The sequence below is a fragment of the Drosophila erecta genome, unplaced genomic scaffold (assembly GCF_003286155.1).
Source record: "Drosophila erecta strain 14021-0224.00,06,07 unplaced genomic scaffold, DereRS2 tig00000092-arrow-pilon, whole genome shotgun sequence".
Lineage (NCBI taxonomy): Eukaryota > Metazoa > Arthropoda > Insecta > Diptera > Drosophilidae > Drosophila > Drosophila erecta.
In genome coordinates this window covers 12342516-12370456 of record NW_020825207.1, presented here as the reverse complement: position 1 = coordinate 12370456, position 27941 = coordinate 12342516, and the positions used below count along the sequence as shown (strand labels likewise).

The 27941-nt window shown below is 45.9% G+C and overlaps 1 protein-coding gene across 1 annotated transcript; it reads left to right on the top strand.

Moving 5' to 3' along the window:
- The first annotated feature begins 7069 nt into the window (after positions 1-7069).
- Positions 7070-26024, top strand: LOC6547590. The gene is made up of 18 exons (XM_026980881.1): positions 7070-7197; positions 9414-9619; positions 11232-11345; positions 12022-12231; positions 12349-12500; positions 13063-13207; positions 14202-14332; positions 14984-15143; positions 15602-15816; positions 16195-16276; positions 16821-16980; positions 17317-17453; positions 17737-17907; positions 18877-19317; positions 19430-19689; positions 21018-21164; positions 23104-23478; positions 25083-26024. Exons 1-18 carry the CDS (start codon positions 7091-7093, stop codon positions 25191-25193), a joined length of 3324 nt encoding a protein of 1107 aa, XP_026836682.1. The 5' UTR covers positions 7070-7090; the 3' UTR covers positions 25194-26024.
- The last annotated feature ends 1917 nt before the right edge of the window (positions 26025-27941 follow it).

Here is a 27941-nt window from a genome sequence, read left to right as displayed (position 1 = left end):
TCTGCTGTATTTGTGTTTATTTTACTCAGAGGAATGGATATGAATTTTTTTGTCCCTGGTTGGGCGCCAAAAAATGGAAACAAAAGATGTTGGTGGAAAAAAATGTACAGCACACTTTGCTGCGCACTTTGAGGCCAGAGGCCACTGCTCTCTACGGTTACATATTTTTTAATATATTAGCTAGGAAAATATTATATTATATAGAGGGAAGATTCATGCGCAACGGCTGCCTTCGAATGGGCATGTAAATTTTATTTGTTTTTTACGAGCGCATAAATCAAAGAAAATTGTTTTTTACAAAAAATATATGTGCGTTGCCCCTTTCAATGGCCGGACATTTTATACATTTTATGCGGTCGGCGACCCTTTTCTGCAGACATTTTGACAGAAAGGAGAACTCAAATCCCGGAAAATCTGTCCTGAAGCTCCATCAATCCGCAGCCGACCAGCTTTGTATGCATTGAAGCCACCTACGATCAACTGCAGTCGATGGATATCCAATCAATAGTCGAGTATAAAATAAACGCCTTGCGGCGATTTCCATTTGAGAACGTACACGCATCTGGCATTTTCATCTGTGCGGCCTCATTTTGATTTTTCCTTCTTGTTTTTCCAAAAATTGATTTCATTAATTTCTAATGCTATCTCAAAATATACAAGGAACAACACCCGCGGGTCGTTTGCACAATGGTAGAGGAAGAGCGCCAGGAAAACATCAATGGAGTGTAAAAAATACAAGGAGATGGTCTTATATATTTCTTCACAGAAATGAGGGAGAAACGAAAAAAAACGCCGTGCTCAACAAATTATATGAAAACGAAATGAGCAAAAATTATATTAAATATAAAAAGGAAATCTGAGAGATAAAGCATAATTTAGTGAGCAATACATCAGCCGTAACCTACATTTATGTGAGATAATCAATAACGTAATTATTTTAATTGGACTTTAAAGTGAGATAAAAACGGGAAGAATATAAAAAAAAACAGCCTTGTGTATTCGGTTGCACATTTGTTTTTCGACTCGGAAGAACAGGATACACATACAATTAAGAAGTAAGGACGATTCAAAGAATTAAGTATAATAAGATAACCATGCTAAAGATTTCATTTGGAAATTCCGGGCGCAGCAATTACGGAAGAGAATTCATTTTGGGGTTTTCACTAATTTCTTTGTTTCATCCATTTTGCCTCTTCACAGAACCAAATTAATTTAATGCTGTAATTTGCTTGGCTTTTTCATAAAGATACTGCACATCCTTGAAGGCAATTTCCATTTGTTCTCTGCAACGTTTTCATTATATAATTATTTCCACACGCTCACGTCGGCACGTTGAATTACTTTTTTTATCAGATACACCTTCTTTTTTTTTTTTTTTGGGAGCCCAGTAGAAAAACTAAAACTAAACCTTGGCTAAGCATTTGTCGAGTCAGCAACGCATTACCCGATCCCACTTTCAGATAAAAGTGAAACCAGCGACACGTAAATGGTCATGGCCTCATACACAAACACACGCACACAAACGTAGAAACAGGACCGAAGAAACAGGACTCACACACACACTCGCACACAATCACTCTAATACACGCAAAGCGTTGGCACCCCTTTCTTATGCAACAATTTTCGAACGTTAGCTGAAATCACAGACTCTCAGATTTTCCGACGGCACAAAGAGCCGGCATAATGGCTCCGGCGGATTGGGAGAGAATGGTGTCCGGGTAGGTGAACCTGAACCCCGTGGACCCGCATAAAAGGCTCTTGAAATGCAGGCGGCCCTTTTAAGTATCTATAAAATGAAAATGTTTATAGAAAAAGTGCTCAAGTGACTTGATTTGTGCATTAAAGATATGTGTATAGGCTCCACCACCTGACACGGAGTATTTCCTCGGTCATAAAATGCAAGAGATATCACTAAGCCCGGTGCCACGTGCTTGTATCTCGCAGATACTTATGCTCTGTGGCTGGGATAATGTGAATACGAAAAGGGTAGACCAGCACACACACACACACACAATGGCCACTAAAATTCGGCCGTTAAGTATCTTTTAAGGGGCATCGGGACAGGAAGTGAAAGTTTTCCGTAGTCAGTCAGTCTGTTACCCAGCCATTTACTGCATTTTTATGTGACCAGGGGCGGATTGGGACCGGCATATGTAGATTGGCCTGGTCATTGATGGGTTATGTAAGAGCCTGTTGTGCGGCCAAGATCCATTTAATATGCTTTATATATGGAATGTAGAATGAAGAGAACTCTTTTAAGTTGAATTGGTTCTTTGGCCAAGAAATAAAGTGAAAGCCATTCGTTATCTGGATTCATGCGAGTTCTGTTACGATGAAAAAAATATTAAACAAAATTGGTGTTCTATTCTTAAAGGAGGAATTGAATTAACAAGTTAATAAATAACGTTTTCAGCTGAAGAAAGGAGTGATGTAATTACATTGTGTAAACAATTCCCTACATCGGGGATATAAAAACCTAACGATCTCTGAACCGATTTACTTTCCTATTGAGGCGACAGTCCTTTCCGTAATGCCATGGCTTCCCACTTGTGTTAATGGGATAAAAATTAAATTTAATATAAAATTCATTTGCCGAAATCAAGGAGAACAGAAACGACTGCTTGTTACATTTCTCGGACTGGCCGACCACTTTCAATAATTGCCACTTTGGCGCACATTAAAGTCAACTTATGGCGAGAATTGACTGCTGCAACAGCCGAGGCCTATCCCCCCCCTGATGGGCTTTTCTGCCCCGATTTTGCCCCACCTAGAACGCATAATCATTATCGTTACAGTTTATTGCACATTAAAACTGCGCCGAGCCGCCTCCTCCGTCGCTCTCTTGCCTTTATGCCACTTTCTCTGGGCCAAACACTTGGCATTACATAAAGCAAATGGCCATAAAACGGAGCAGGGAACATGGTTAAAAGGACGGGAAGAACAAGTCGAAGGAGCGGACGAGAAACACAGACTTGACCGACTCGTAATTGTCACCCTCAGCGCCTTTTGTTGAAATTTACACATGAATAGTTGCCGGACCTCCTGCCAGTTGGGAATTTAATTTAATTGTGACTGAAATTTGCTTCCATCCTGAGCACTTTTTCTCCATTCCACTCGTTGTGCTTCAATTGCATCTGAAATTTTTATTTGATTTTTATTTCATTTTTAAGTACTGCTCCCAATGGTGCAATTAACAAATGGGCTTTAGAATGATTTGCAGTTAGCTAAGTTTACGAGTTACGGAAACCCTTTGGTTAACTTAAAGTAAAATCCACACGAAACCAAACCCCTAATCCAATAAAACGGGGTTAGAGCTGTCACGCTTATTTTATTTGATAGCCCCATGATTTTAGCAAATTATGCAAATGTTTGCACTTATTTGAAACAACATTTTTGTTACTCATATTGAGTCGCACTCGCACTCGCAGTCGTCCTCCTCTCCCTTCTCCTTCTCTTGCAAATATTGACAAGAGTTTTTTATTTAAATTTGGCTGCCAATTTCTTGGCAGGAGTTTCCGGCAATGTCACAGCGCTGCCCCACCCCTCCAAGCCCACTCGTCTGCCCCTCCAACTGCCACGTTCTGTGCATATTTTTGCCAAATCAGCAAATGTTGCCGTTGTCAACTGAGTTTTCCCCTGCCATGGCTCGATTCGCAGATTCCATTTTTTCCCAACTTTTTTTAGCCGTCTTCTCTTCCGTCGTCAGTGGAGCCGAGCGGAGCAAATGCCACTAATATGAAAGCAAATTTGCATAATAATTTTTGCCAGATTCTTTTCTCGCTGGCTGCCGTCATATTTAAGTTGAAATTCCTCTAGTTTGACATTGGAATATTCCCAGTTCTTCCCCTCGTCTCTTTAATGTTGTTATTTCTGTTGCGGTCAAGCTACTTTGCCACTACTTATTAAATTAATTGAATTTAATGGCATTTAATAGGAAAATTAATTAAAATGCGTTATTTATTATGGCCTATTAAATGGATTTTTTGCCTATTCCGCGGCAAAAAGGAATTTCTTTTTTTGTGAAATTCTATCTGCGGCTGGCGTTTTAAATGTCAACTGTCGGCAAAAAGCAAACTTTTTCTTCGGTTCAACGTGCGTTTGTAATTTGAGAGTTTGTGAAAGTGCACAAAATGCTTGCTTTAAAGTGAAATACAATAATATTATTTGCAGAAAAAATGCGATGTAATTAAATCATTAATACTTTGTTTAAATTAAACACTACTCGTTATTTTTTTAATGAGAGAAAAAAGATGAATTCAACTTGGGGTATTGAAAACAAGTGACACTCACATCGACCGATGTTATAGTTCATTTATTTGCACACCTTACGCCTGTTTGCTCTTGGGGCCATAAAAATAATTGGCAATAAATGCGCTAGGAGGCAAAACAAAATGCCAATTGCCAGAGACCAAGAAGCCAGCCAGTCCGGAGATGAGGAAACCCGGGAAGGAATAAGAAATCAACACATTGCTTTTAATTAATGGAAGCCGCCGAGCACCCACATACGCAGGCAGTCACCGCTGGGTTTTTACGACTTTCCGTCTGGCATCTGGGAAAAGCATGAAAATGGGCGGAAAAATCGGGTGGTGGAAAAGTCACCGTGTCGCTTGTCAGTTTCAAGTGCGTTCAGTTATAATTTTATGTGCAATTAATTTGCCACACTATACATGCGCTTAATGCGATTGCTTGTGTGCACGTGAACCAACTAATGAGGCAACTTTTTCCCTTGCTCAATATTGGTGAGCTACTAAAAATTGTTTAGCTAAAACCAGTTTAATGGTCGCCGTGTTGCGGCCATTAATGTTGATGGCATTTTTATAGTTCCGGGCGCTGCGAGAGAAAAGTTATACTAAACGAAATCAAAGTAGAGCAACTTTCCTGCAACTGGGTTACAATTCATTCGAACACTTTGCATTATTCAGGCCCGGGGTCCGACACACAAATCGAAAACAAGTGGACAAACGTGGCCAAAATGGCAAATTCCGACGCAGATTGCCACGCACAGTATTCTGGCCAATTTCACGATTGATTTTTGCTGTGATGCTGCGAAAGGGGGCAAGTGGATGCTGCGTTTGGTTTTAGCGAAAATCTCTAATTAGCTAATTGCTATAATTAAATGTTTTGCCAATGCTCGCATTTCGTTTAACTCAGCACGGGGCAATGCAAATTCTGAGAGCTGCCACCGCATCGTTGAGGGTGTGCGTCTGTGTGTTTGGGCCACGTCATCATCGTTGCCATCATTGGCAGCATTGTTATTATTGCGGTTGCCCTCGTTCTTTGGCATTGGCTTGCTCCCCACCCCACCCACAGCTCCCTCCCTAATGGCAAATCGAACATATTTGCATATGAAATGAGCGAAAAATCGAAACATGGCGGCAGCCAGACCCGGACCATGTCGTATCCCTGCGGAAAGAACCGGGGAGCCCGGGGAGCCCGGCGATTTCCGGCTTAGACGGCATCACATTTTAAACGACTCTGCATGGAGGCGACCCCATACCGCACAGCCCCAGCTGAATCGAAAGTCAGGCAGCTAAAACCATTTATAATCATTATAAATTATGCATTGCATTATCGCTGCCCGAGCCGTCATGACTCGCTCAGCTTGGCCTTTCCCCAGCTGATTAGCAACTAATTCCGCAGCGACCACGCTGCGTATGAGCAATGTGCGCCGCCTGCAGTTGACTGAGTTTTGATTTGGGTTCACAATTAAATCATCTCTGGCGGTCAGTGCATGAGCGGCACATTTTTTTTTAAACTGTTATAACTTTGTTTGGAGCAGGCGAAATTGTTGAGCCTACGAAATGCAAATGAGTTAACAAGTGAATTTAAATGAGATACAAACAACGGCGGAATTCCGTGACGAGGGACCGAGTGGAATTGGTCGAAAAACTCGTAACTCGTGGGCAGACAAAAAGGGCTAACAAACTTTTGCGAAAGAAAATGCTTTAGAAATTTCATAGAACAGTGAAATTAGACAGGCTCTAGCCCAATCTTATAAAATTTAAATTAAAATCAGACCAAAATACGTTGGTAGAACGGAACCCGGTTGTTTCGGAGGCCGGAACCGAAATAAGCCTGAGCCGAAATTAATGTCAACTTCAAACAGTAATCTCTCGCTTTCTCGTCCCGCGCTTTAAACAAAGGCGGCGAAATATGAGCGCACAAAGCAACTGAGAATAATGAAAAGGCAAACGAATCTTAAGTGCAGGCCAGAAATAACACAAATAAATGCCGAGCAAAAGGGAAATTGTTAAGAGCAAGGACTCGGAAAATAAGCCAAGCCAAAGGACATAACTCAAAAAATGGCTGCAAAAGTAACGCACACACACACAAAAAGACAGCAAAATAATGGAAGGCGGCAAAATGAGGAAGAACAATCCCGTCTTGAAAGCCGAGCGAAATTAGCATAAAAAAAGGATTTGCTCGCTAATTTCACTTTAATGTGAGAAGACGAAGGAAGAAAAAGGCGCAGGACAGCGATGAAGACGTCGCGCCCATTACGTCACTTTTATCTCGCAAAACCCCCTCATCTCCATCCCCTCATTCCGCCATTTTGGCCCGTTCTCTTCGCTTTTATTTATAGCATTATTAGTTGGGCCAAGCGAAAGATCGCAGCGTGCTCCCCGCAACTTGGCTTTTTGGGGGGTCTGGTCCAATAACAAAGTGCTAATGCCCTCGGCTAATTATACATCATTTGTTAGCCAGTTTTTTTACATTTCTGCCACCACTTCCCTGCTGCTCGGGCTGATTCTTTCCGTTTCCGTCTGCTACACAGGAAAAACTGTCGTCATATGTTAACGCAGTCTAAACAATCAGAAAATTCACTCTTATAAACACATTTAATTGCTTGAAAATAAACGAAGAATCTAGAAACTACAACAAGGTTCTAGAATTAGGAAATACAACATATTTAGTTAAAGGTAGCGTATTATCGCATGTAATTTCTTAAGATAATTAAAATTATGTATTACCTTTAAATAAGGATAGATACACCATAAATGGCTCATGATTTTCCCCAGTACATTTCGAATGTGACACCACCTAATCGTTCAAATTTTTTGCAGGACCTCCCGTGCTATCCGAGTCCATAATGGGCACGGTCGGCCGCCTGCCCTGCAACGTCACCCCGCCCATTTACGAGGATCGAGTGGCGCTGGTCATCTGGTACAAAGTTGGCCTGAAGACTCCCATTTACAGGTGAGTGCCGAGCGCTGTTCAATCCATTCTGCGCCCGCATGCGGCTGGTAGGTGGGAATGGTGGGCGGAATTCAAAGGAGGCCCAGAAGTTTGAGTGGCACGGTTCTTTTTTTTAGAGGCGCTCTTAAATCTTTAAGCCGTCGTGTCAAATGCAGAACCACAGGCCGCAGACCCACCTGACCGCAAACATTTCAACCACACACACTCAGACAGACACGTTGGCACGCACGGGTCCATAAATAAACAAAATTGATTACCGCAGACAACTTTTGACGCACTCAACCCGCTCGCCACTCAGCCGGCAGAAGAGCCAGCAACAAACACGCCGACAGATGAGGCGGGAAATTGGATCGGAAAAGCGGGGACGGGGGCGTGGCGGAAAACGGAGACCTGCACATGTCAGTTGCCGTATTTGCGGGCAATTTTCATTCTGATTTAATGGCGGCTAATTAGACATTTCTTTTTTTTCTGTCCTGTCTGTTTTGGGGAGTTCGTCCATCAGGCTGCAGGCCTGAAATTAGCATAACTAGTGAATTATACACAGAGGGCGGGTGGCAGCCACTCAGCCAGGCTTCCAGGCATCCAAAAATCGAGGGAAACTTTCTCGACAATCCCAGCTCGCTGTGCTCCAAGGTTACATTCGGCAGCAAAACTTTTTCAATTATTCATGTCTGACATAATGTCGCAGTGGTTGGTCCTCGGCATTCTAGTTTCGAGTAGCTAGTATCTAGTATCTTGTATCTCGCAGATATACACGACTACATCAAAGGAGTGAAACTTTAATTGGATTCATCCGAGTTCGCCGCATGTGAGCAGCCAGTGCGCCAGAGTCTTGGTGATTAGCTGATTGCCAGGCTGCCAGGCAGCCAGGCAGCCAGTTGGCCAGGCCATTGACATGCGGCCAAAACTAATTGAACTTCGGGCACTTCAAGGACTTGCAAATGACTCGAGCGAAAGTAGTAATTAGCGTTGCATAACGACCGCAGGAGAAAGGGCTCCGACGAGCGGAGCTCAACTCTTGTTTGTAATTAAAAACCACTCAGCAAGTAAATTAATCATAAAAAGAAACCGAGTAGCCAGTGCAAAAACCACGCCCAGTGCGAAAATTAAATTTTCCCCCAGCTCACCGACAGCTCAATTCCGGAATCCGTTCGTTGTTTTTCATTGCCCAGCTGACATCTGATGCCTCGGCGTCATGTTTTCCGCCAGAACCTCATTATCCGGCCCAGTTTCAGTTCGTTCAAGTGTGCCATATGTGGCGAGGAAATCAAAATTTAAATGCAATAAAAAATGCTAGCAGTTGTAGTAGAAGACATATGGACCTGCGGCTAAGATTGACTCATGCGCAAACAAATTTATGGCGCATTGGTACTCGTAAAAGGAAAAGCGATGGTTGTAGATCTAATATAGGTGCCATTGGCTGAGCTGGAACCCAATCGCCAACTCAGTTCGCAAGTCGAAAGCCTAAATGTTTAATTCATAAGTTGTGGCCTATCACTAGGCAAAAACACACAAATCGGGCTTCAAACTTGGCTCCCTCGGGCGAGGATTACTTGGGATCTCAATTAAAAGCGTCTTTCGTTCAGTTAGAGGGACGTAAAGATAGAATATTACGCCGAAACGTGCATAATTAACTATGTGTGCCCAGCTCCCGGACTAAAAATGCCGAGAGGAAAGCTTTAAACCCAATTAACTTCGCCACTTGGCTAAATGTTGACCCAAATCAGGCGCCGCCCGCTTTCGAAACTTTTAAACCCAACTCGGGCGAAATCTCGCGGCTGGGGAGGCAGAGCAGACACTTTAAGACCATTGATTGACCACCAAAATGAGCTCGTTACCCCGAGTATCCGCGGAAAGAAATAATCAATAATCGGAAATTTCAAGCGAAAACAATAAATTACAGCGAAGTGGGCGGGTGTGTATTATTAATTCATTGCTGAACCCAATTACGCTGTTGGCGATACAAAAAACAACTTTCATCGTGGGGCGTGTGGGCGACTTTTGTTTTCCATTGGCTCGAGCTGATACACAGGAATTCTTTTAATTTCCCACTCACACACTGAGAGAAAACCTGAGGCCAACGCAACTTAAGGGGGTTCTTAAGTAAGCTAGGATAGCACAGGATACTATTGATATCCTGCAGTTTCATTTATTTTCGATTTTAGATGCACTTCTCGTAGTGTACGCCTTGATTTTCGTCTGTTTTCCCATTTCAGTGTGGACACACGCGACTCGAACTTCGCCCAGGGAACGCACTGGTCGGATGAGACCTACCGGGAGCGGCTCTCCTTCCACGTGGAAGGACGTGCTGGCACGCTGACCATCAAGTCCACCACGGAGGACGACACGGGCGAGTATCGCTGCCGCGTCGACTTCCAGAAGAGTCCGACTCGCAACTCCAAAGTGAATTTAACTGTCATAAGTAAGTATTGAGCCACTCGCTCCTCTCTCCTTTCTCCTTTCTCCTTTCCCTGTCCTGTCTGTTTGCCCACACTGTGCGGGGTAGCATAATTGAGCAGCTAATTTGTGCAACGACATATCCTTGGTCCGGGTTCGGGTCCGGGTCCGGGTTCTCCAGTCCTCAGTGCTGCTTGGTTCTGGCCCGGCCAACCACGGCACTCAGCTCTTGGACAAACACATTAGTTACAGAATAAGACGCCAACTATATGTTCGGGCTGCCAAGTTTTCGCTTCTTTTTAGCTACTGCCTCCCCTTGTGGCACTCTGCACTCTGCACTTGGCAAACAGATTTTAAAGTGCCAACTTGGCGAGAAGCTTAAACGTGGCTGGTTAAAGCCGCTCAAGGAGGCGAAATGGCAGGCCAGCGAGTGCAGGGTGCAAGTTCAGAATTGAATTCCTTGCCTTTTAAATGGATTTCGGCTGGGAATTGGGTATGCAGGGTATGCGCTGGCAATGTGGGCATTTTGACCGACCAGCAGTACCTCGTAAAAATAGTAGGTAAATATTTAGATACAAACTTCCAGCCGAACAAAAGTACATTTCCATTTGCTGCCATATTTCGAATGCAATAATCTAAGGGGCAGCTTTAACCCGAGCCAGAAGTTTCAATTTGGAGCTTGTTTTTTGCGCAACTCCGAGGGCAATGGGATGTAGGGAAGTAGGGATACCTGTGCATTGAGGCGGGCGCAACTGCAATTTACCATTAAAATTTATATGCGTTTCCAAAGGCGTTTAGCTGAAATATATGGCCGGCGGAGTTGGCCTGGCCGAATATTGTTGGTAAATAGTTGCTGCCGACGTCGCTGCTGCTAGATGAAGCGCAAAGGGCTGGGGGCGGTAGGGGCGGCAGGGGCGTGGCCGTGTTTTACAAACTTCTTGAGCATGTTGAACATGCTCAGTCTGTTAGTGTGTGTGCGTGTGTTTGTCTGTGACATGTGAAGCGTAAAACCATGGCAGGATTTAGAACTTTGTACGTTGGTTGGGAAATTGCAAAAAGGGAAAAAGGAGCCGAGGATAAAACTTTAAAGAAGATATTAGATTAAAAGTTGCCCCAGTCCGGGGTGGACAGTTGGGACAACTTGCCGCTGCTTGTAAAGCTCGGAAGGGGTAGGAAATTCCCAGGACCTGATCGGGCCAAGCAAATTTGCCAGCAAAGCGATGATAATGGGGTTGCTGCCCGGCTCAAAATAGTTGGCCAAGTTGGCTCACCCACATAGCCAAAAATAATAAGGCAAGAGCACTGCAGAGCAGTCAAAACAATGAAAACGCCAGCATGGGTAAGTCCCAAGAAAATGGGAAACAAAAATTAAAGCTCCGCAGGGAAAAAAGTTGAAATTCCTCGCTTAACTTCGACTGCACCTGCCCGAAGTTCGTTCCTTTTATTTTTCACTTTGCAAAGTGGCAACAGCATAAGTAGTACTTTAAAGCAGTGACAGCCAAGCCTTCACGATGAGTTGACAGCCCAAGGAGGCTTTCAGAGTCGATATCGCATATCGCATGTCGCTCGGCGGCGACTTTGTGGGGTGCAAGGTGCAGCCGCAATACTTAAGAGTCTTTATACTTTCCTCATTTCAGTTCCGCCCGAGTCGGTGATTATATTGGACAGCAAGGGTGTGACCATCGAGGATCACACGCTGGGTCCTTACAACGAGGGCTCTGGGATAAACATCACGTGCGTGGCCATCGGCGGTAAGTCCTTGCTGGTTTTTATACCCTACATATAGGTAAGATGTGTGTGCGTGTGTGTGTGGAAAAGTGTTGACGCTGCAACGCTTGTGTCTGACAATTAAAAGTGATGAGCGTGAAAATGCAGGCGAAAGATTTTCACATTTTATTTAATTTCCACCCGCCTGTCGGCTGCACGGACACGAACGCGTACTCAAACAAGGGCTGGAGCTGGAAAAGCAAAGTGCAGACAATCGGTAGCTCGGGAGCTCACACAATGCCCACACAAATTGCATTGAGAGCACTTGAGAATTGCTAAAAGCCAAACAAGACAACAAATGAAACAGCGAAAGGCACTTGAATACACACCCACACACCCACACACGCAGCCCACAGCCCACAAACACCGATTCATATAGACCGCACAGCACATACAAGTATGCCCAGTGAAAGACACTCATCCACTCCTTGCACTTGTGAGCACATAAACAAACAGAGGACCGGCTAAAATGCTAGCAGCTAAACGCAGAGACAACTCCAAGTCTAAGCCGTATGGCAAACATATCAGTTGCACACACAGGCACAGTCACAGCCACACGCACACGCACACGCAGAAGGACACGTTTCCCACAAGCCCGATAATTCTTTCCTTGTCCGGGCGTCTTGTAAAAACTCCCCAATGCTCCTCCGCCTTCCACAGGTCGGCCGCAGCCGAGGGTCACCTGGCTGCACGGCAACACCGTCTACAAGAACGCCAGTGTGGGCCAACCCCTGTCCGAGCGGCGGGTGGGCAATACCCTGTCCCTGCCGCGGCTGGAGCGCCGGAATCTTCACATGCAGCTAACGTGCCGGGCGGAGAACAATAATTTGACAACGCCAATTATCAGCAGCGTCGTCCTGGACATGAACCGTGAGTACGCCCTGGCCCCGGGAGTCCTTGAACACCCCAATCCTCCCCAGCCCAGTTCCCCCGTCCAGTTCGATTTCAGTCCGGGCCTAACTAATTAAATTCTATCGCCTTCAACAGTGCGTCCCTTGATTGTGAAGCTGCAGGGGGAGAATCGAGCTCTGTCGGCGGGCAATTCTTATCAGCTCAGCTGCGTTGTCATCGGAGCACGTCCAGCGCCGACGATTACCTGGTGGAAGGGCAGCACCCCCATGAAGAATACTCATGAGATTGTAAGTGGAAGCGCAGGGCAGCCGACCAAGTTCGACTTGCATGAGGTCCTGTAATGTTTTCTTGGAAGCCACTTGGCTCAAATATCTGTGACAGTTGTCGAGCGCGACTGATTGAATTTCTTTGTATGTGTAGAAGCTGAACTAAACTGATAAGTTGTTTAAAGAATTTTCTGAAAGTAAAAATTTAAATTAAAGTTTATATAAAATATTCAAATTGCCAAAGAGGAGCGGTGTGACGAAGATTGTTTCAAGCTAGTCAGGCTCATCCGTCCGCTACCCTGGGCAAAATGTTTATAAACATGCAAATTTGAAATGCCTGTCAGCCCTGTTAATGGCTGCCCCAGAGTACACTTTCCATTCCCCACCGAGACAGCGCCGTACACATGCTTTGTGGTAATTGAAGTTGCTCGAACGGCAGTCACGTAGCAAGGACCTCAATTAAAAGTCACCCCCTATCCATATGGCAGGACGTGCCAACCCTTTGCGAGTCCTTTGTCTTGGCCAACTGCTCAGCCGCTAACTGATTGCCCCGATCTCTCGCCCAACTCCTCCTCTTATTTAGGCTACACCGGACGGAAATCTTACCACCTCGGTGCTGACATTCACGCCCACCATCGAGGACCGCGGCAAGTTCCTCTCGTGCCGCGCGGAGCAGAGCATGATACCCGAGTCCGGCATGGAGGATGGCTGGAAATTGGACATTTATCGTGAGTTTTGCTTAATATTAATATTTAATTCGAAGGGCCAAAGTTTTTAATGAAACCGAAAGCATAAAGCCGGCGAGCAGCTTTAAAATCGCTGTACGCCACCTCCTCCAAACCTCTGCATTATAAATATACATATATATATATATGTATGTAGTGGTCCATATTTTTCTTCGATTCTCCTCAGCTGCGCAAGTTTTGGCAAATTAATTTCCAGCGGCCGCCGGTGAAACTTTTCCACAAAAACTTGCGAAACTTTTTAACCCGCCACAAGCACCGCAACGCCGCCTGCAAAGTCATCTTTACGCTTTTACAGTTTTCGACCTGTTTGCACAAAATTTAAATGGCAAAGCCACCGCCGCTCCCTTCGTCACTCCAATGAAGAAGGACGAGTTCCGCTTCCTGTTTGCCTTGGGAGTGCGGTTTTGTTGCTTACCTTTTAACTTTGCCACTTTTTGCTGCACAGCCGCCGCCCGAACTCGATTCGATTGAAATATCTGGTTCATACTCCGCGAAACGAGTTCTTCGGAGCGAGGGGTGCACTGTTTGCTCAATTTGATAGATTGCTTAATAAGCTTAATTGATTCGCATTCGCGAGCCAATTTCGAATTAATCAAGTTAAAATGTGGCAAGGCAAACCCACCCACGCGCCACCGCCGAACGCCAATTTGAAGGCCTAATTGCCGAGTTGGCCAACGGAAAAAGTATAATCATAAACAAACAAGCTGGCACGGAAAAAATAGAAGAGCGAGTTGAGCGAAAGTGGGGAGTGCTGAACATTTGAGCAACTTAAATTGGCTAATTTGTGCGGCTTACACAGTAATTACATCTTTGGCCCGGCGCTTGCGGAATTTTATTTGCCTGCCAGGTTTATTACTCATCTGGCCAGGCGATTTAAAGTAATTAGCCACCCCGATGTCATGGCAGCAAAGTCTCCTTTCGTTGGCAGCAAGACACAATGACTTCTATCCAATTTTCACGCTATTTTCATTCGCAGACATACCGGTGGTGAGTCTGGAACTGGGAACCAATTCGCTGAACTCCACTCTGCGCGAGGGAATCGATGTCTTCTTCGAGTGCAACATCAAATCGAATCCTTGGATATACGAAGTTAGCTGGCGGCACAATGTAAGTGACAGACAGATGCCATACTACACGCGATTCACCTTCCATCCCGCAACTTTCGAAAGTAAATTGAACACCCCACTGCTTTTGCCAACTCGCGGCTAATTTAATACGACTTGGGGCACTTTCGGGCCCAGGCAAGCAAGCCTCTTAACAGCAGCAGCGGTATTATTATTATCATTTTCATTATATGCCATACATACATTAGCCTTTGGCGGCTGGCTGATCGAAAGCCCAGAACTCCGGCCGCAATGGAACGCATAATTGTTGCATATTTTAGGGCTGCCAAGGGCCAAAAAACGGGAGTCTACTCTACGCCCACACATAGAAACGAGCACACAATTTATTATTGAATTACTGGGCTGTGAGCGCACTTAACAATTTATGCAGACCGGGCCTAATTTATGCAGCAGCCAGCGGGTCTTCAATCAGCAGTCCCGCCCTCCGGCCGGCGGGGCGTATGCGCAATGTAACGCCACATAAAAGTGTTATTAGCTTTGGGAAATGAAATTTATTTCAATTTAGCAGTTATCGGTAAATTGAATGCAATGCAATAAATTATTGCGCCACACACGAAGGGGCGTGCAATTCGGTATTCGATATTTTCCATTTTCAATTTACCTTTCACTTTTCACTTTTGGCTTTCCATTTCAGGGCAAGATCCTAACCAACAACCCAGCCGAAGGCATCGCCGTCTCCAACCAGAGTCTGGTGCTCCAAAACGCCAGCCGGGCGAGAAGTGGCATCTACACCTGTGTGGGCAGCAATCGGGAGGGCGACGGCGAGAGCAATCCCGTCCAGCTGGACATACGCTGTGAGTAGAATGTCCTTCGTCCTTCGTCCTTCGTCCTTGGCCTTAGCTGCAGTGTGTTAATTTACATAACAGCTTAATTAAAACGAAGTGGATCTTTTGATTGCAATTTGTAACTAACACGTTACACAATGCAATTACAGCAGGACGGACAAGTATCCGTCTGTCCGTCAGTGTCCGTTTGCGACTTATCCTGCCAGAGACAAATTGAATTTTTCCCGTAAATCAGACAAATAAATCAATTAAGCAGCAACAATGCAGCCACAAACGAGGCGACAATGCTGGCATTTGCTTTAAATATTTAATTGTGCAAAATCCAGGAGTGCTCGTCGTTTTCGTCGATTGAAATGCTCCTGCTCCCATCGAGCGAACATCAAGCTCAAGTTGGGCGAATGTTTTTCTTTAATTATGCAGATAGCCATGCAATTGAAAACGATGTCCTGCGCTTTGTCTCCTTGCAGTTGCTCCTGTTTGCCGACCTCGCCAGCGAATCTCCTACAGCTCGGGCCGACATGAAACCGTCAAGGTGGCCTGTGAAATTGATGCCAACCCCGCGGAGGCCACCTACGTTTGGAAATTCAATGCAACTCAGGGCGAAACAGTTGACATACCGGCTTCGCAAGTGGCCGTGGATCGGGGCCGGAGTATTGCCCATTACACGCCCATGACGGAGAATGTAAGTCCACCACATCAGACCCATGTCCATGCCCATTCCCATTCCCATTCCCATACCCATACCCATTCCGAATCCGTATCCTGGTGCACTCCTGGAGGCCATATAAATCAGTCCGTGGCACGCCCTTGAGGGCCAGCACATAATTTTCCAAACGAGTTGCGGTTTTGAATTTTCAATTAAGGTTGAAAAGGTGTGTTGCCAACGGCGTTGCCATCGCCGCAGTGCATGCATAAATTAAGCCAACGAAATGCATTGTCACTCAACCCAGCCCCTTATCCCTGCCCCACCTGCCCCAACTGGACCCCCATGCCGCCGCATCCTTTCACCACCCACACTCGTACTGATGCCGTGTTTGCGATTTCTTCTTTGCATTGCCAGGACTACGGAACGCTGCTCTGCTGGGCCACCAACGAAATTGGCGATCAAAGTGAACCCTGCGTATACACAATATTCCCAGCAGGTGAGTAGCAATCGGGGATGGGTGATTCACCTGTATGCTGGGTTACGTGCCTTGGTGCCGACAGCTTTTGGGTCAGCCAGGGCTTAAAAGGCTTATTCGACACTCAGGGAGGTTTATTATGTAATGTTCCCAATTATTTAAATTGAATTTATTATCAAACGTTTGCCAAAATCCGTCATTTTATTCATATTGAATATCGAAGTACATAATGTTCAGCCACAGGGTATCTGCAGGTCCATCAGCAAAACTTCCAGCCGTGGGCTAGAGCTTTGCTTTCAGCGGTTTCTGTTTTTGTTTATGTTTTGTTTTGGGCCTTGGCAAGTCCCGCTGTGCTGATTTGTCGATGACTTTGGCACTTTGGCGCTCCGCTTTTTCCGGCTGGATTAGGCAAACTTGCGCTGCGAGTTAGCTTATTGATTTTGAAGAGTGTGCGCATGCAAAAGCCGTAGACAAATGCTGGGGGTGCCGACAATTTGTTGCTTGATCTGCCACTAAGTCGGAATAATAAATACCGCCTTCTGCTTCTCCGTCTCCTCGCTTGCAGGCGAGCCGGATCCGTTGCTAAACTGCACGGTGCTCAACCAGACATCCACGGGCTTCCAAATCGAATGCATTGAGGGCTTCAATGGCGGCCTGCAGCAGGACTTTATAATGGAGGTTTACATGAACGGAACGACACGACATCCCAAAATTTCAAAATCAAAGTGAGTACGCCTCGAATGCCGGCACTGTGCAAAAGAAAAAAGGGGGCAAAAACCAGGAAAAAGAGGCGGAATGGACACGGAGCAATCAGAATCACACGCCGTGTGACTTCTGCATTACAACAAGCCCAACGAGCCGTGGCATCGAACAGAACGCATGGCCATGGTTACGTTTGGATCCAGGGATCCATGGCGATGTGAACATCCTGCAGCTGCTGCTCCTTCGCCGAAACCCATTTGTCCTGCTCTTTGCTCTGGCTCCGGCTCCGGCTCTGGCCTTTTTTGCGGTTTCCTCGTTCTTGATTTGGACATTCAAATATCGATTCAACTTCGTTGCAGGCGACCGTACTTTGAGGTAAGCGGACTGGTGCCCGGCATGGGCTACAATGTCTTCCTCATCGCCAACAACAGCAAGGGCCGTAGCAACGCCACTATTTTGCAGGTCTACACGCTGAAGGATCCGGAGAAGCAGACGGGTGAGTTTAATCACACGGGACTCACCCAGCGAGTCTCCCAGTTTCGAGAAGCAAATCCCACCTACATGTGGCCCCAGTGATGCGGGCTGTCCTGCCATTCTCCTCTCTCTCTGTGCGTTTGCAATTTCATGCATGTCCTGGTCCGAGTCCTTGCTCACTGCCTATAAATTAATTGGCAAGGGCCTGCACTTACAGCTGCTTCATTTGTCTCCTAGTTCCGGCTCAAGTTTTGCTAACATTTCTTACCCTTATGCCTTATTTCAAACTGCACGCTCTATTTTAGTTAAAATAACATTCACTAAGTCCTTCCAAGGACTTAGGCCTGCCTATCCCAAATCAAAATCAAAAGCGACAGCGACCACGACCAGCGACTGCGTTTGCGATGAGGATGAGTTCCTAGATCTGGGCAAGGGAATTAGCCACGACGAGGGCACGGACGCTGACCAGCAAGAAGGTAGCGGTGGACTCTCCTTTTCTATAATTTTCTATTAACTATTTACACTTTAATTTGTACTACTGCCTTGTTTGCTTATTACTGTTTGATTTAATATTAGTTCAATGTTATTATTTAAATAAGAATTTTCATTTGAGTTATGATTTGTTGTTATACGTAGTTTTAGTTATTAAATATTTATTTGTGTTTGTTTCCCTTAGCCGTCTGAAATAATATGTTAGTTTTATATTTGCTGTAATTAATTGCCACTTACAAATTTTTCGGTTTATAGCACCATTAATTCACTTTAACAACTTCACCCCACCAAAAAAGCTGCACAAATAAATCCGTATGCCAAATGGTTTTATTTTCCTGTTCCCTTTTTATGTTGGGTCACTAAAAATTCTCGACATGCCGACACGGACTGAGACCGAAATTAGCAACCAGGGGTTGGCGGTGGAAAGCGGGTTGGATTACAACTCGCAGATATGCACAAATACACAAATACACGCACACATGCACCCACACACATGCAGCTCATTAAGGCGGCACTAAATTCAAGGCACGTGCCACAGAAACTGCCACCGACAACAGCAACAACAGCAACAACAGCCACAGGACGAAGACTGGACCAAGAACGGAACGTAGTTAGCAGCTCATAAAACAATGCAGTGTCGCTGGAAGGACGAAGGAGAATGGCGGTGCACAGAGAAAAATCCATAGCTGTCACAAGAACCACTTTGAAAGGTGCCAAAAAGTAGGCGGCACAGAAGATTCGCTGCACTGCAGCATACTTAGGCTCTTTCACTCGCGACTCGATTAAATCACTAAGTCACATGAAGTACAACTCGTTTCAAAGGAGCTGTGCCTGCTCTCCGGTTTTTATCTGTGCACTTAGGGCAGTATGTAAATGGAGGAGCACTTGCTTATCCTCCAATCTCTGGTCTCTTTCCGGTTTCCCCTTTTTTACTTTCCCTCACTCTCTCGCAGACCTCTCGTTGGCCTATGCCCCCGTCATCGAGGACATCCGGCCGTTCCTCGGCATTCTGGCCGGCATCGTGGGCAGCATTTTCCTGGTGGCCCTCATCATTGTGATTGTGGTGCGTGTGCGCGGCTCTTCGGGGCGCGATCGCAATAATTACTCGCATCCGGGAAGCGGCGTCGGCGGCGTGGGCGGCGTGGGCGGCACCACCGGCAACGGCGGTGGGCTGGGCGGCGGTGGCGGCGTCGGCGGAGTGGGCGGCACCACGGCCAACGGGAACGGCAGTCTGGGCCTGCTGGCGAGCAACAACAATGGCAGCCTCGTCATCGGCACGCTGGGCCACAATGGCGGGCAATCAGTGCAGGATATGCATCGCATCGGCCGGGAGACGTGCCATGTGACGAGCAGTCTGGACAGCATCGACAAGAATCCGGACATCATACCGCAAGGTGGGTTGGGTGAGTTTCCACAGGTGGCTTCGATTATAACGGTCGCCGAGCTAATCCCTAATGCCCACGGGGCTGAATCCCATTATCCCTTTCTTATTTTTTTTTCTTGCAGACGGACACGACCTGGACGATGAGTGGACGACAAAGGGTCATGGTCGCACTTACGCCACGGCGGCGTTGGCCGAGCAGAATGCCGTGATAACCTCCGGCACCTATGATCACCTGATGCCCACGTACGCGGTGGTCGACAAGAAGACAGCGCCGCCTCCCGGCCATGGCCAGTACATCCAGTATAATACACTCATTCCCGTTAGCAAAATGGGTGCTTATGCCAATCAACAGCAGCAGCTGCAGCAGCAGCCGCAACAGAAGGTTAGTTAGGGACATGGACCCCGACACCCTAATCCACTTCCTCTGGCGGGCACCGGAGATACCTCGCCTCCATCGCAGCTTTAATTTATGACCCATGGACGGCAGGCCAGGTGGTGGTCACCCCTTATTGTTTCACTTGGTAACAGCCACCACCCACATATTTCTGGTTAGGTGGTTTTTATAGCCAGCAGCTTGTTCCTTTGTCTCTTGGGGTAACGATGAAATAGTTCATGATAATCGCAGCGCAGTCTCTTAAAGGAAGCTCCCACTTGAAAGTTACAGGGATTCTGTTTAGCAGCATCTAACTAATCTTCGGTCGTATTAGAATTAGATAAAAATTAAACATTAAGATACAAATAAGTTGTACAAAAAGCTAATGGGGCTGAAAAGAAAACTATTTGAAACTACCGCACTCTGTCATTGGAGAGCTACAAAATATTGCAACTGACAAAAAAGGAAAAGTTTCTTGTGAAAAACTCCTGAAGGTCGCCAGTGGAAAAAGAAGCGAAACAACAATGGCTCTGATGGGAATAGAACAGCATCATCTGCAGTTGTACGAGAAGCGAGGAAACCAACATAATTTGAAAATCATTTAAGTAGAAATTTCTCTGTGCCAGCCACGCCCCTATTCGCAGGAGCAAGAGGCAGTAAGCGATAGCTGAAGCTCCGAAGGCAGCCGCAGCCGCAGCAGCAGCAGCTGCAGCAATATAAATTTTCCATTTGCGAATTTAATAAAAATAAGTTGCAGGCGTACCCAGCGCCATTCGAGACTGCGGAGCAGCCACCGCTAAGGAGCCAAAGGATGTGCGCATCCTGTTTCCAGCCCCGCCGCCCCTTCGCCGGCAACCTCGAAATGCAATAAACGGCCAAGTGTGTGCACTGCCTCGCCGCTGCTTCTGGCTGGAAAATGACTGCTAGGGGCAGGGCCAGCAGCCGGCAGACACATTACAAACAGGCGCCGGATGTGGGCGGTGTCTGGCCTAAACAAACAGACGGCCAGCAGCAGACATAAAGCAGTCAGAAGCGAGCCGTGAGTTCTGGCTGATGTGTATTAGCTTTAACCTGCCCCAGGTTATTAATGGCATGTCACTTGGCATGTGCTGCTTGGTATTCTCTGGGAAAGCATTTGACAATACCGCAGATTTTTAAATAGCACTGGGATAATCATTGACATTTTCCAGCAGCTTAGTGGTTTGGTTTGCTTTGCTTAGAACGGCAGTTTCGATTTTGACCACAATGAAGATGGCGTATCAAATACAATTTCAGACAAGCTAATAACTAAGATATGCTGATTGAACCTCTCTGTTTTCTGCAAATTTCTCCCCCAGACTGAGCTCAGCTATAGCGAACTAAGCGCTCCTCTGGTCAGCGGCCCGGTGGGCGTCCAGCGGATGGCCCCCTACTGCAGCGCGACCTTGGGACGGCCGGGCAGGCAGGCGGAACTTAAGCGGGCGGAGCCCAACATCTACTCGCAGGTAAATGTGATGATGGACGACGAGATTCTGGCCGACTTGCAGGCGGCCACAGCCTCCGGCAGAAGCTATGTGGCTGGAGCCGTGGTCGACAATGTGGGTGGAGCGCCCAATCTCTACGTTCAAGGCTATGCGACGCGTGTTTAGTTTGTTATGATTTCGTTATTTACCTAGTGATTGGTTGTTCAAAATAAACTTAATTTATGCCACTCATCTGTATGATTTGTGCAGTCTAGTTTAATTACTGCAATATTTGTGGGCAGCCACAGAAACAAATTATCATCCGCCCGATAAAAAGCTGACCAAATCAATAAACCTACGTCCCACGTTTGAACAAAAAAATGTTTCGTCCGGCATGCAAAATATTTATCTTCCATCGAAAAGCAATTTTGGTTATTACACATACGCACCGTAGCACACAGATGAAACCTGGCTTTAGAAGGCACAGAAAATCGGACAGACGTAGAATAATGGCGAAGGAATACCCTCACTGAAAGCGCATAAAATATTTGATGGAATTTGACCAGAAAATTGAGTACCTGGGACTCCGAGCCCAGATTTGCAAAGAACTTGCCTGTGAAAGGTAAATACATAAACTTGACAGATACGACAGCAGAGGAGCACATTTTTCGAATTTGTCTGGCCATGGCAGACAAGTTGTGTTCCGATTTTGTGGCACACTCCCATCGGGACTTTTGCTCTGCCCAGACTAGATCTCTTTGTTTATCCGACCAGCTTTCATTCCCCTCAATTATTGAAAAGACTTGAGTTACGACCAAGTGTAGGTGGCTATATACACATGCAGGCTGGACAGCTAGCAAATGCACTAGAACAGCCATTGTGTTGTAAGAGAACTCGTTCGTTGGGAATACAAACCAAAACAACGATTAATGCAACCACATGAGCGCAGTTCTGGCATCCATTTCACAAAATGACATTGTTTGGGTTTATTGTCATTTATGGACGAGTTTTACACGACATGCTCTTGGCACTCGAGTGCTTTTCCATGCAGTCCAAATAAGCAGCCTTTGATATGCAGCTAATACCTTGGCTATTATTTATTCGAACTATTTTTAGTTGGATTTCTTTCTGTCGCACAAACCCTTAAACGAACCGCGTTATTACATATAACACAATCTTTTGTTACCGCACTTAATTGGATATTTTGAAGTCTATGCCCCACACACTCCACTTTGAATGGAGCAAAAATTAATTCACCAAAATCCCGTTGTGCCCATTAAGAGTGCAACGCCAGCGTGCCCCGCCCGGCAACACGTTAATTACGGAAATAAGCATATAAACATGCGTCGCATGCTCGCGCCCACAAAGCCAGCTCGCAGAAACACGGGCCACCGATGGGCCAATTATTGTAGTAGCTCACCACATAGCCAGCCTCTTGTATGCCACGGCAACCATGTTGGCTAAATAAACGCCTGCCGCGATGTTAACTATCAGCAGCACGGCGAGGGGTAGGTGGGGGCGGTGCAACCGCAGAGTCCGCGACGCCTGCAATATGCGTGGTGAACCACATATACATATTAGCACACAGGCCACTGGCACACTTTTCACATTTACTACACCATGTCATTAAATGGCGGAAAATAATTAATATTATGTTTCAGTCCTGTACAACCAGTTCGTTCAATTTGTGCGCCAGAAAAGATTCATTTTCGTATTGTTTCGCTATGTAAATAAGGACTAGAAGTTTCGAATATTTTAGAAAATTAAGAAAGAGCTGCTGCTAATTAGTTGGCGCCCCACCTGGGACCTGAAGTACCGTGGTTTATATATTAGCTGTATTTAGCTATGCTGCACATTGTCATTTACTCTGGCCATCGATCAATTACCTTTGTTTCAACCTTCGGGCTCGCAACTAACTCGCAGCATATAAATCATCACATGACTAAAACCTCATTACCACTCCTCTGCCCAACCGCCACAGATCGATCTGGCACATCATCCCATGCCCATGTACTCAACGAGCCCGATGTTTGGCACGAACAGCACCATCACCGGAGTCACCATGTCGCATCCATCACAATTGGCCACCTTCTCGCCGACGCCGCCGCCGCCCATCTTCACCCACAGCATGGTGACCACTGGCGATGGGCTCCTGCAGCCGGTGACGTGCATGGGCCTGGTGGCAACATCTTCGGCAGGGGCATCGGTTCCTGGCCCGCTTCCACTGCCCCCGCAGCAGCAACAGCATCAGCATCAGCATCAGCAACAGCAGCAGCAGCAGCAGCAGCTGACAGCGGCCAATGGCGGAAACGGAAGCATCGTCGGCATGGGCATGAGCCTTTATGGCAGCGATGTGGTAAGTGTCAGTTTGATGTACTTCCCCAATTCCTGGACGTTCCAGCTGCTCCTGCTTGATAGCGAACCGGTCGTCAAGGCAACTCTCTCGCCTAATGTCCAAAACGTTGAAAGCATCAATATGCAAAGTGGATTTGGGGGCAAGGATTTTTGGCACTGCTTCTGGCCTGGAAAAGCTGGGGAAACGGTAGCAGGAAACATTTATCTTGGCCCCCGAACCACCAGCACCGCCAGCACCTCGGGGCCATCTTTTGTGCCCAATTTTGTTTTCGTTTTTCCCTTATAAATGGCAGCCGCTGGGGCGGAAAATGGGTTTTTGCGGTTGGACCGATAACTGCTGAAGTGATTGCGACCGCCGAAAGGGTATTCAAATGTAGAAAATTACGAGTGGAAACTGCTCCGCCTGCAGATATTTAACGCCTAAGTGGAACACGACTGAACAACTTCATTTTGGGTCCTAAGAGATCTCCCCTTTTGGTTCGCTTCCTATCACAATATCCCATACATTACGCTCCTTCAATCGATTAGCCCGCCCAGTGCGTCATCGATCAACAGATGACTCACAATCGCCTCATTCCAGTGACACTGCAATTTTCTGGCAATCCATAACCTTTGGTCCCCCAACAGACAACTTTAAACTCGGCTGAAGCGAGAGCGAGCTAGAACTTTGACGTCATTTTCAATGGGTTCAAGGCGGTAAATGACCCCTGAATGTGCTGCAGGATAATAAAAAAATCTAGCCGCCTGCTGTCCCGCTCCAGCCGCCAGTGTCCGCCATTCATTGTCTCTGTCCGCCGCTTTATAAATACCCCATTATGTATACTCCCAACGCAGCAGCGCAGCAGCGCAGCAGTGCGTTCGTCCTGGCCCTCTGCTCCTCGAATTTGCTGCTAGTGGAGCAGGCCAACAGGCCTTGGCCATTGCATTGTCCCTGCCGATGTTCGTTCCAGCAAAAGAATTGCGTTTTTACAACAATATCATGCCAAAAGGACACTGCGGTGTGGCAACTTTTGACTCTAATGATTGCAATTATTATGACCCGAATAAGAAGAAGAGCACCAGGAGGAGATGGAGGGAGTGGAAAAAAGCGGCAGCAAAACAACATCATCATCAAAGGCAGCAGCGACTGAACTCACAATGTTTTATTCCACTGCCATCTCGGGCATTTTTTGCGTTGCCTTTCCTTGAGCTGCTCCTTTCGCTTGTCACTGATGTGGCCCTTGTTTTTCCCGGATTGGGCTCCCAAAGGCGGCCCAAACCAAAACACTTCGGGCCGTGTTGGCCCAGGGGAGTTGGACAAAACAGAGAAAATGGCTGCGAGACTTGTTGGTTTCGTCTTTTTGCGCTTGTCTTGGTTTTGGCAAAACCAAATATTACGCATACGCAGCGTTTTTGCTGGCACACTCTGCTGGGCAGGGTGGCGGGAAACTTGAATTTGTAATAGCTGTGAGTACTCAAATAATGTGCGGCTCATTAATTTTAAAGCAGCGCTCTTTAGGACTTCTTGCCCCGAGCTGTCTCCTGTTATTTACTTGGCTAAATACGGTTTTTGTCTCTGCGGCAAAGTGTCTCATCTCGACCCCAATCTTCCCAATACCATTTCAGGGCAAGCCCCAGCTGCTGAAGACCGTGCCGGAGGAGGTGCACCATCAGCTGAACGGAGAGGACATCCTGATCGCCCAGGATCGCAATCTCGGATCGGGAACTCGCTTCTGACGCTAAACTGTGGGTCGGGAGGAGCAACTAATCTGAAGTCAGAGCCAAACAGGGAATGCAAATCAAAAGCGAGAACTATGAGAAACTACAGAAAAATCGGGGAATAATTGGTAAACAAATTGACTATAAGTTGTATGTGATGAGCCAGAAAAACCGCAATTGAGTTGATTTTAAAGCAGAGGAGAGCTGCCTTAGCTAGCACTCTTTTAAGAAAGCAAATAACATTATACGATGATACCAAATGGAAGGCAAACCCTGTAAAAAGATAACAATAAACTGTGCATGTAAATTGTTCGAGGCAAACGAGAAGCTCAGCAAAAATCCATTAAGCCTAAGAAGACGTGTAAATTACGGAATACAATTAACACTTATAGCTATAATTGGAACTAACATTAAATCGAATTGTTAATATATTTTTAAACAACAGCTTTAAGCGCCAAAAGAGAAACATAAACTTTTAGCTAAGTAAACGAATTCATAATTGTTGTTGACCTTAGTTCGAGTAACCTAACTCCCATTAACATTTAGCTTGTAACTTGAGCGTAACTAAGGCATTTACAACATCTAAATCAAATTCATCTAGCTTTAAGCTCCAACTTAGCATAGTTCAAATTGTAATAAAAAGATCATAAAGAATTTAATGAAACACTAATCCTAAGGTAACCGATTAATGAAGGATTCATAAACGACTTAAATTAGCAAATCCAGTTTGCATTTTATACGTAACAAACTACGAGAAAGGAAATCCGAACAGGTTTGCGAAGAAGCATACAAATCCCTGGGAAAGTAAAATTCTAGTCTAAGGAGAAATGCATAACATAATAAAATTAAAAGGCTAAGCAACTGCATGTAAAATATTTAATTGAGTACTAGGCTAAAGTTAATAAATTAAATTTAATAAAATGTACGAAAACGAAATCGCACGTGTACTGATGGCAATGGGAATCCTCTCAATCCAAGTTAGAACTTTTGAATATATGTATCTATATCCAGAAAGAGTGGCTATCAATGACATTGGAAGGTAGGTGGTAGCTAAATGCAGGTTAGCCAAGATCGCTGACCTCGTCTCCCCTCGACTTCACCGTTTTGGCCACTAACTGGAGCACACAGGATGCTGCAGCAAGCTGATGTTTTCAAACACGAGGGCGTGGCAGCGGGGGGCGGCGCGGGGCGTGTCCTGTGTGCTCGGGACTGCCTTGTAGCCAACGGTAAATATTGACGGGCCGCGTGAGCAAACAAAGGGACAAGCGGAAGTCAAGCCGAGCGACACAACCGCAGAGGAACAATAACAAAGGCAGCCTACAATCTGCATTGAGTACAGCAGCAGCAGCAGCAGCAGCAGCAGCAGCAACAGCAGCAGCAAAGGCAACAGCAGGCGCAGCAGCATCAACTAGTTGAAGCAGCAACATGGCCGATACAGCTCTCAAAAATTGTCGGCCATGTAAATTTTGTATGCGAAAGCACTTAACACTGTTTTCGCTTAAGCAGCGCAAACACCGAACAAGTTAGTGGCGGAACAGGAAACTGAGTTAGATGATAGTCACCGGCATTTATGAGCCGGTAAGCAGGCCTACATGGAAAGCAAATTATGCAAATTTCGACCGCATCGCCGCCGCCGTTGATGACTTGTAAATTTTGCGGTTGTTCCGGAATACCTGTTTAGATAGCGAGATATGCCATACATGCCGAAATCTGGGCATAGGTACACAAGCCAGCAACGCAACGCAACGCATATGTACAGATCAAATATTTGAAGCTCAAGACGCCGGGCCGAAATTGAAGTGGACCACATGTCAGGCCGCAAAGCCACAGAAGGGGTGACCAACATGGCCGTAAAGCCGCCAAATTGAAAACAATTAATCAAAAGCGGCACATAAATTATAAATTAAACGCCTGTTTATGCTCATTTCGGAGCTGAGACCATTTCTATGAGCTCTCAGCCGCTGAAGGCCATCAATCAGGCGATGGCAATAAAGCGGCAATCGAGCGGCTGGAAATCATGCATCCGTTGGCTGAAAAATGACGCTCAATTGTTTCCTAAATCATAAATAAATATTAAAAATCAATTTGAATGCGATTTTTCTACCTCTGCAGCACGGAGAGTTGAAATACAGCCGCAGTCATAAAATAAATAAATACATTTAGAGGCAGACAACAATACTGGGAACACTCCCACCATTGTTGTTGAAATTTTTCGTAAGCAAAAACATGAAAACAAACGAATTCAGTAGCAAGAAACTATTATCGATACTAAAAACTCACTGCGAATATTTTGGCTAAATCCATCCATTGTTCAATACTTTCCAAAAAGTTAGGTTGTTTCCATACCCGTTGATTTTTATTACCTAAATTAAAAGTTCTGACACAAAGAGTTTTTTACTGCCCTTTTGCGACTCCGCGATGATAGATGATGAATAGTTTCGTCACAAAAGAATTCATGTATTTATGCGACATTTGCGTTTAATTGATTGTTCGAAATGACAAACGACTTTTCGTCTGCAACTCGCTTGATTTATGCCCCGACGAGCTAATAAAACTTTACTGCGAGTCGAGTTGTGCCAAATTAAACCAAAATGCCCCGCAATTAAGCGAGTTCCTTTTTTTGCCCCTCGACACACTTAAGCCGCCATTAATGCAGAGTTGCACTGTGTTGTCTGTCTGTCACTGCAGTGGCCTGATTTATAAGCCAACACTTACAACGCAGCAGACAAGGATCCAGATCCGGATGACGATGGGGATGGGCGTGTG

Excerpts from the sequence above, each read along its gene's own strand:
- LOC6547590 (XM_026980881.1), top strand. The coding sequence starts at position 7,091 with ATGGGCACGGTCGGCCGCCTGCCCTGCAACGTCACCCCGCCCATTTAC. Across the intron at positions 12,501-13,062 it reads TGAAGAATACTCATGAGATT|GCTACACCGGACGGAAATCT; the intron begins GTAAGTGGAAGC and ends CCTCTTATTTAG. Across the intron at positions 16,277-16,820 it reads ATACACAATATTCCCAGCAG|GCGAGCCGGATCCGTTGCTA; the intron begins GTGAGTAGCAAT and ends CCTCGCTTGCAG.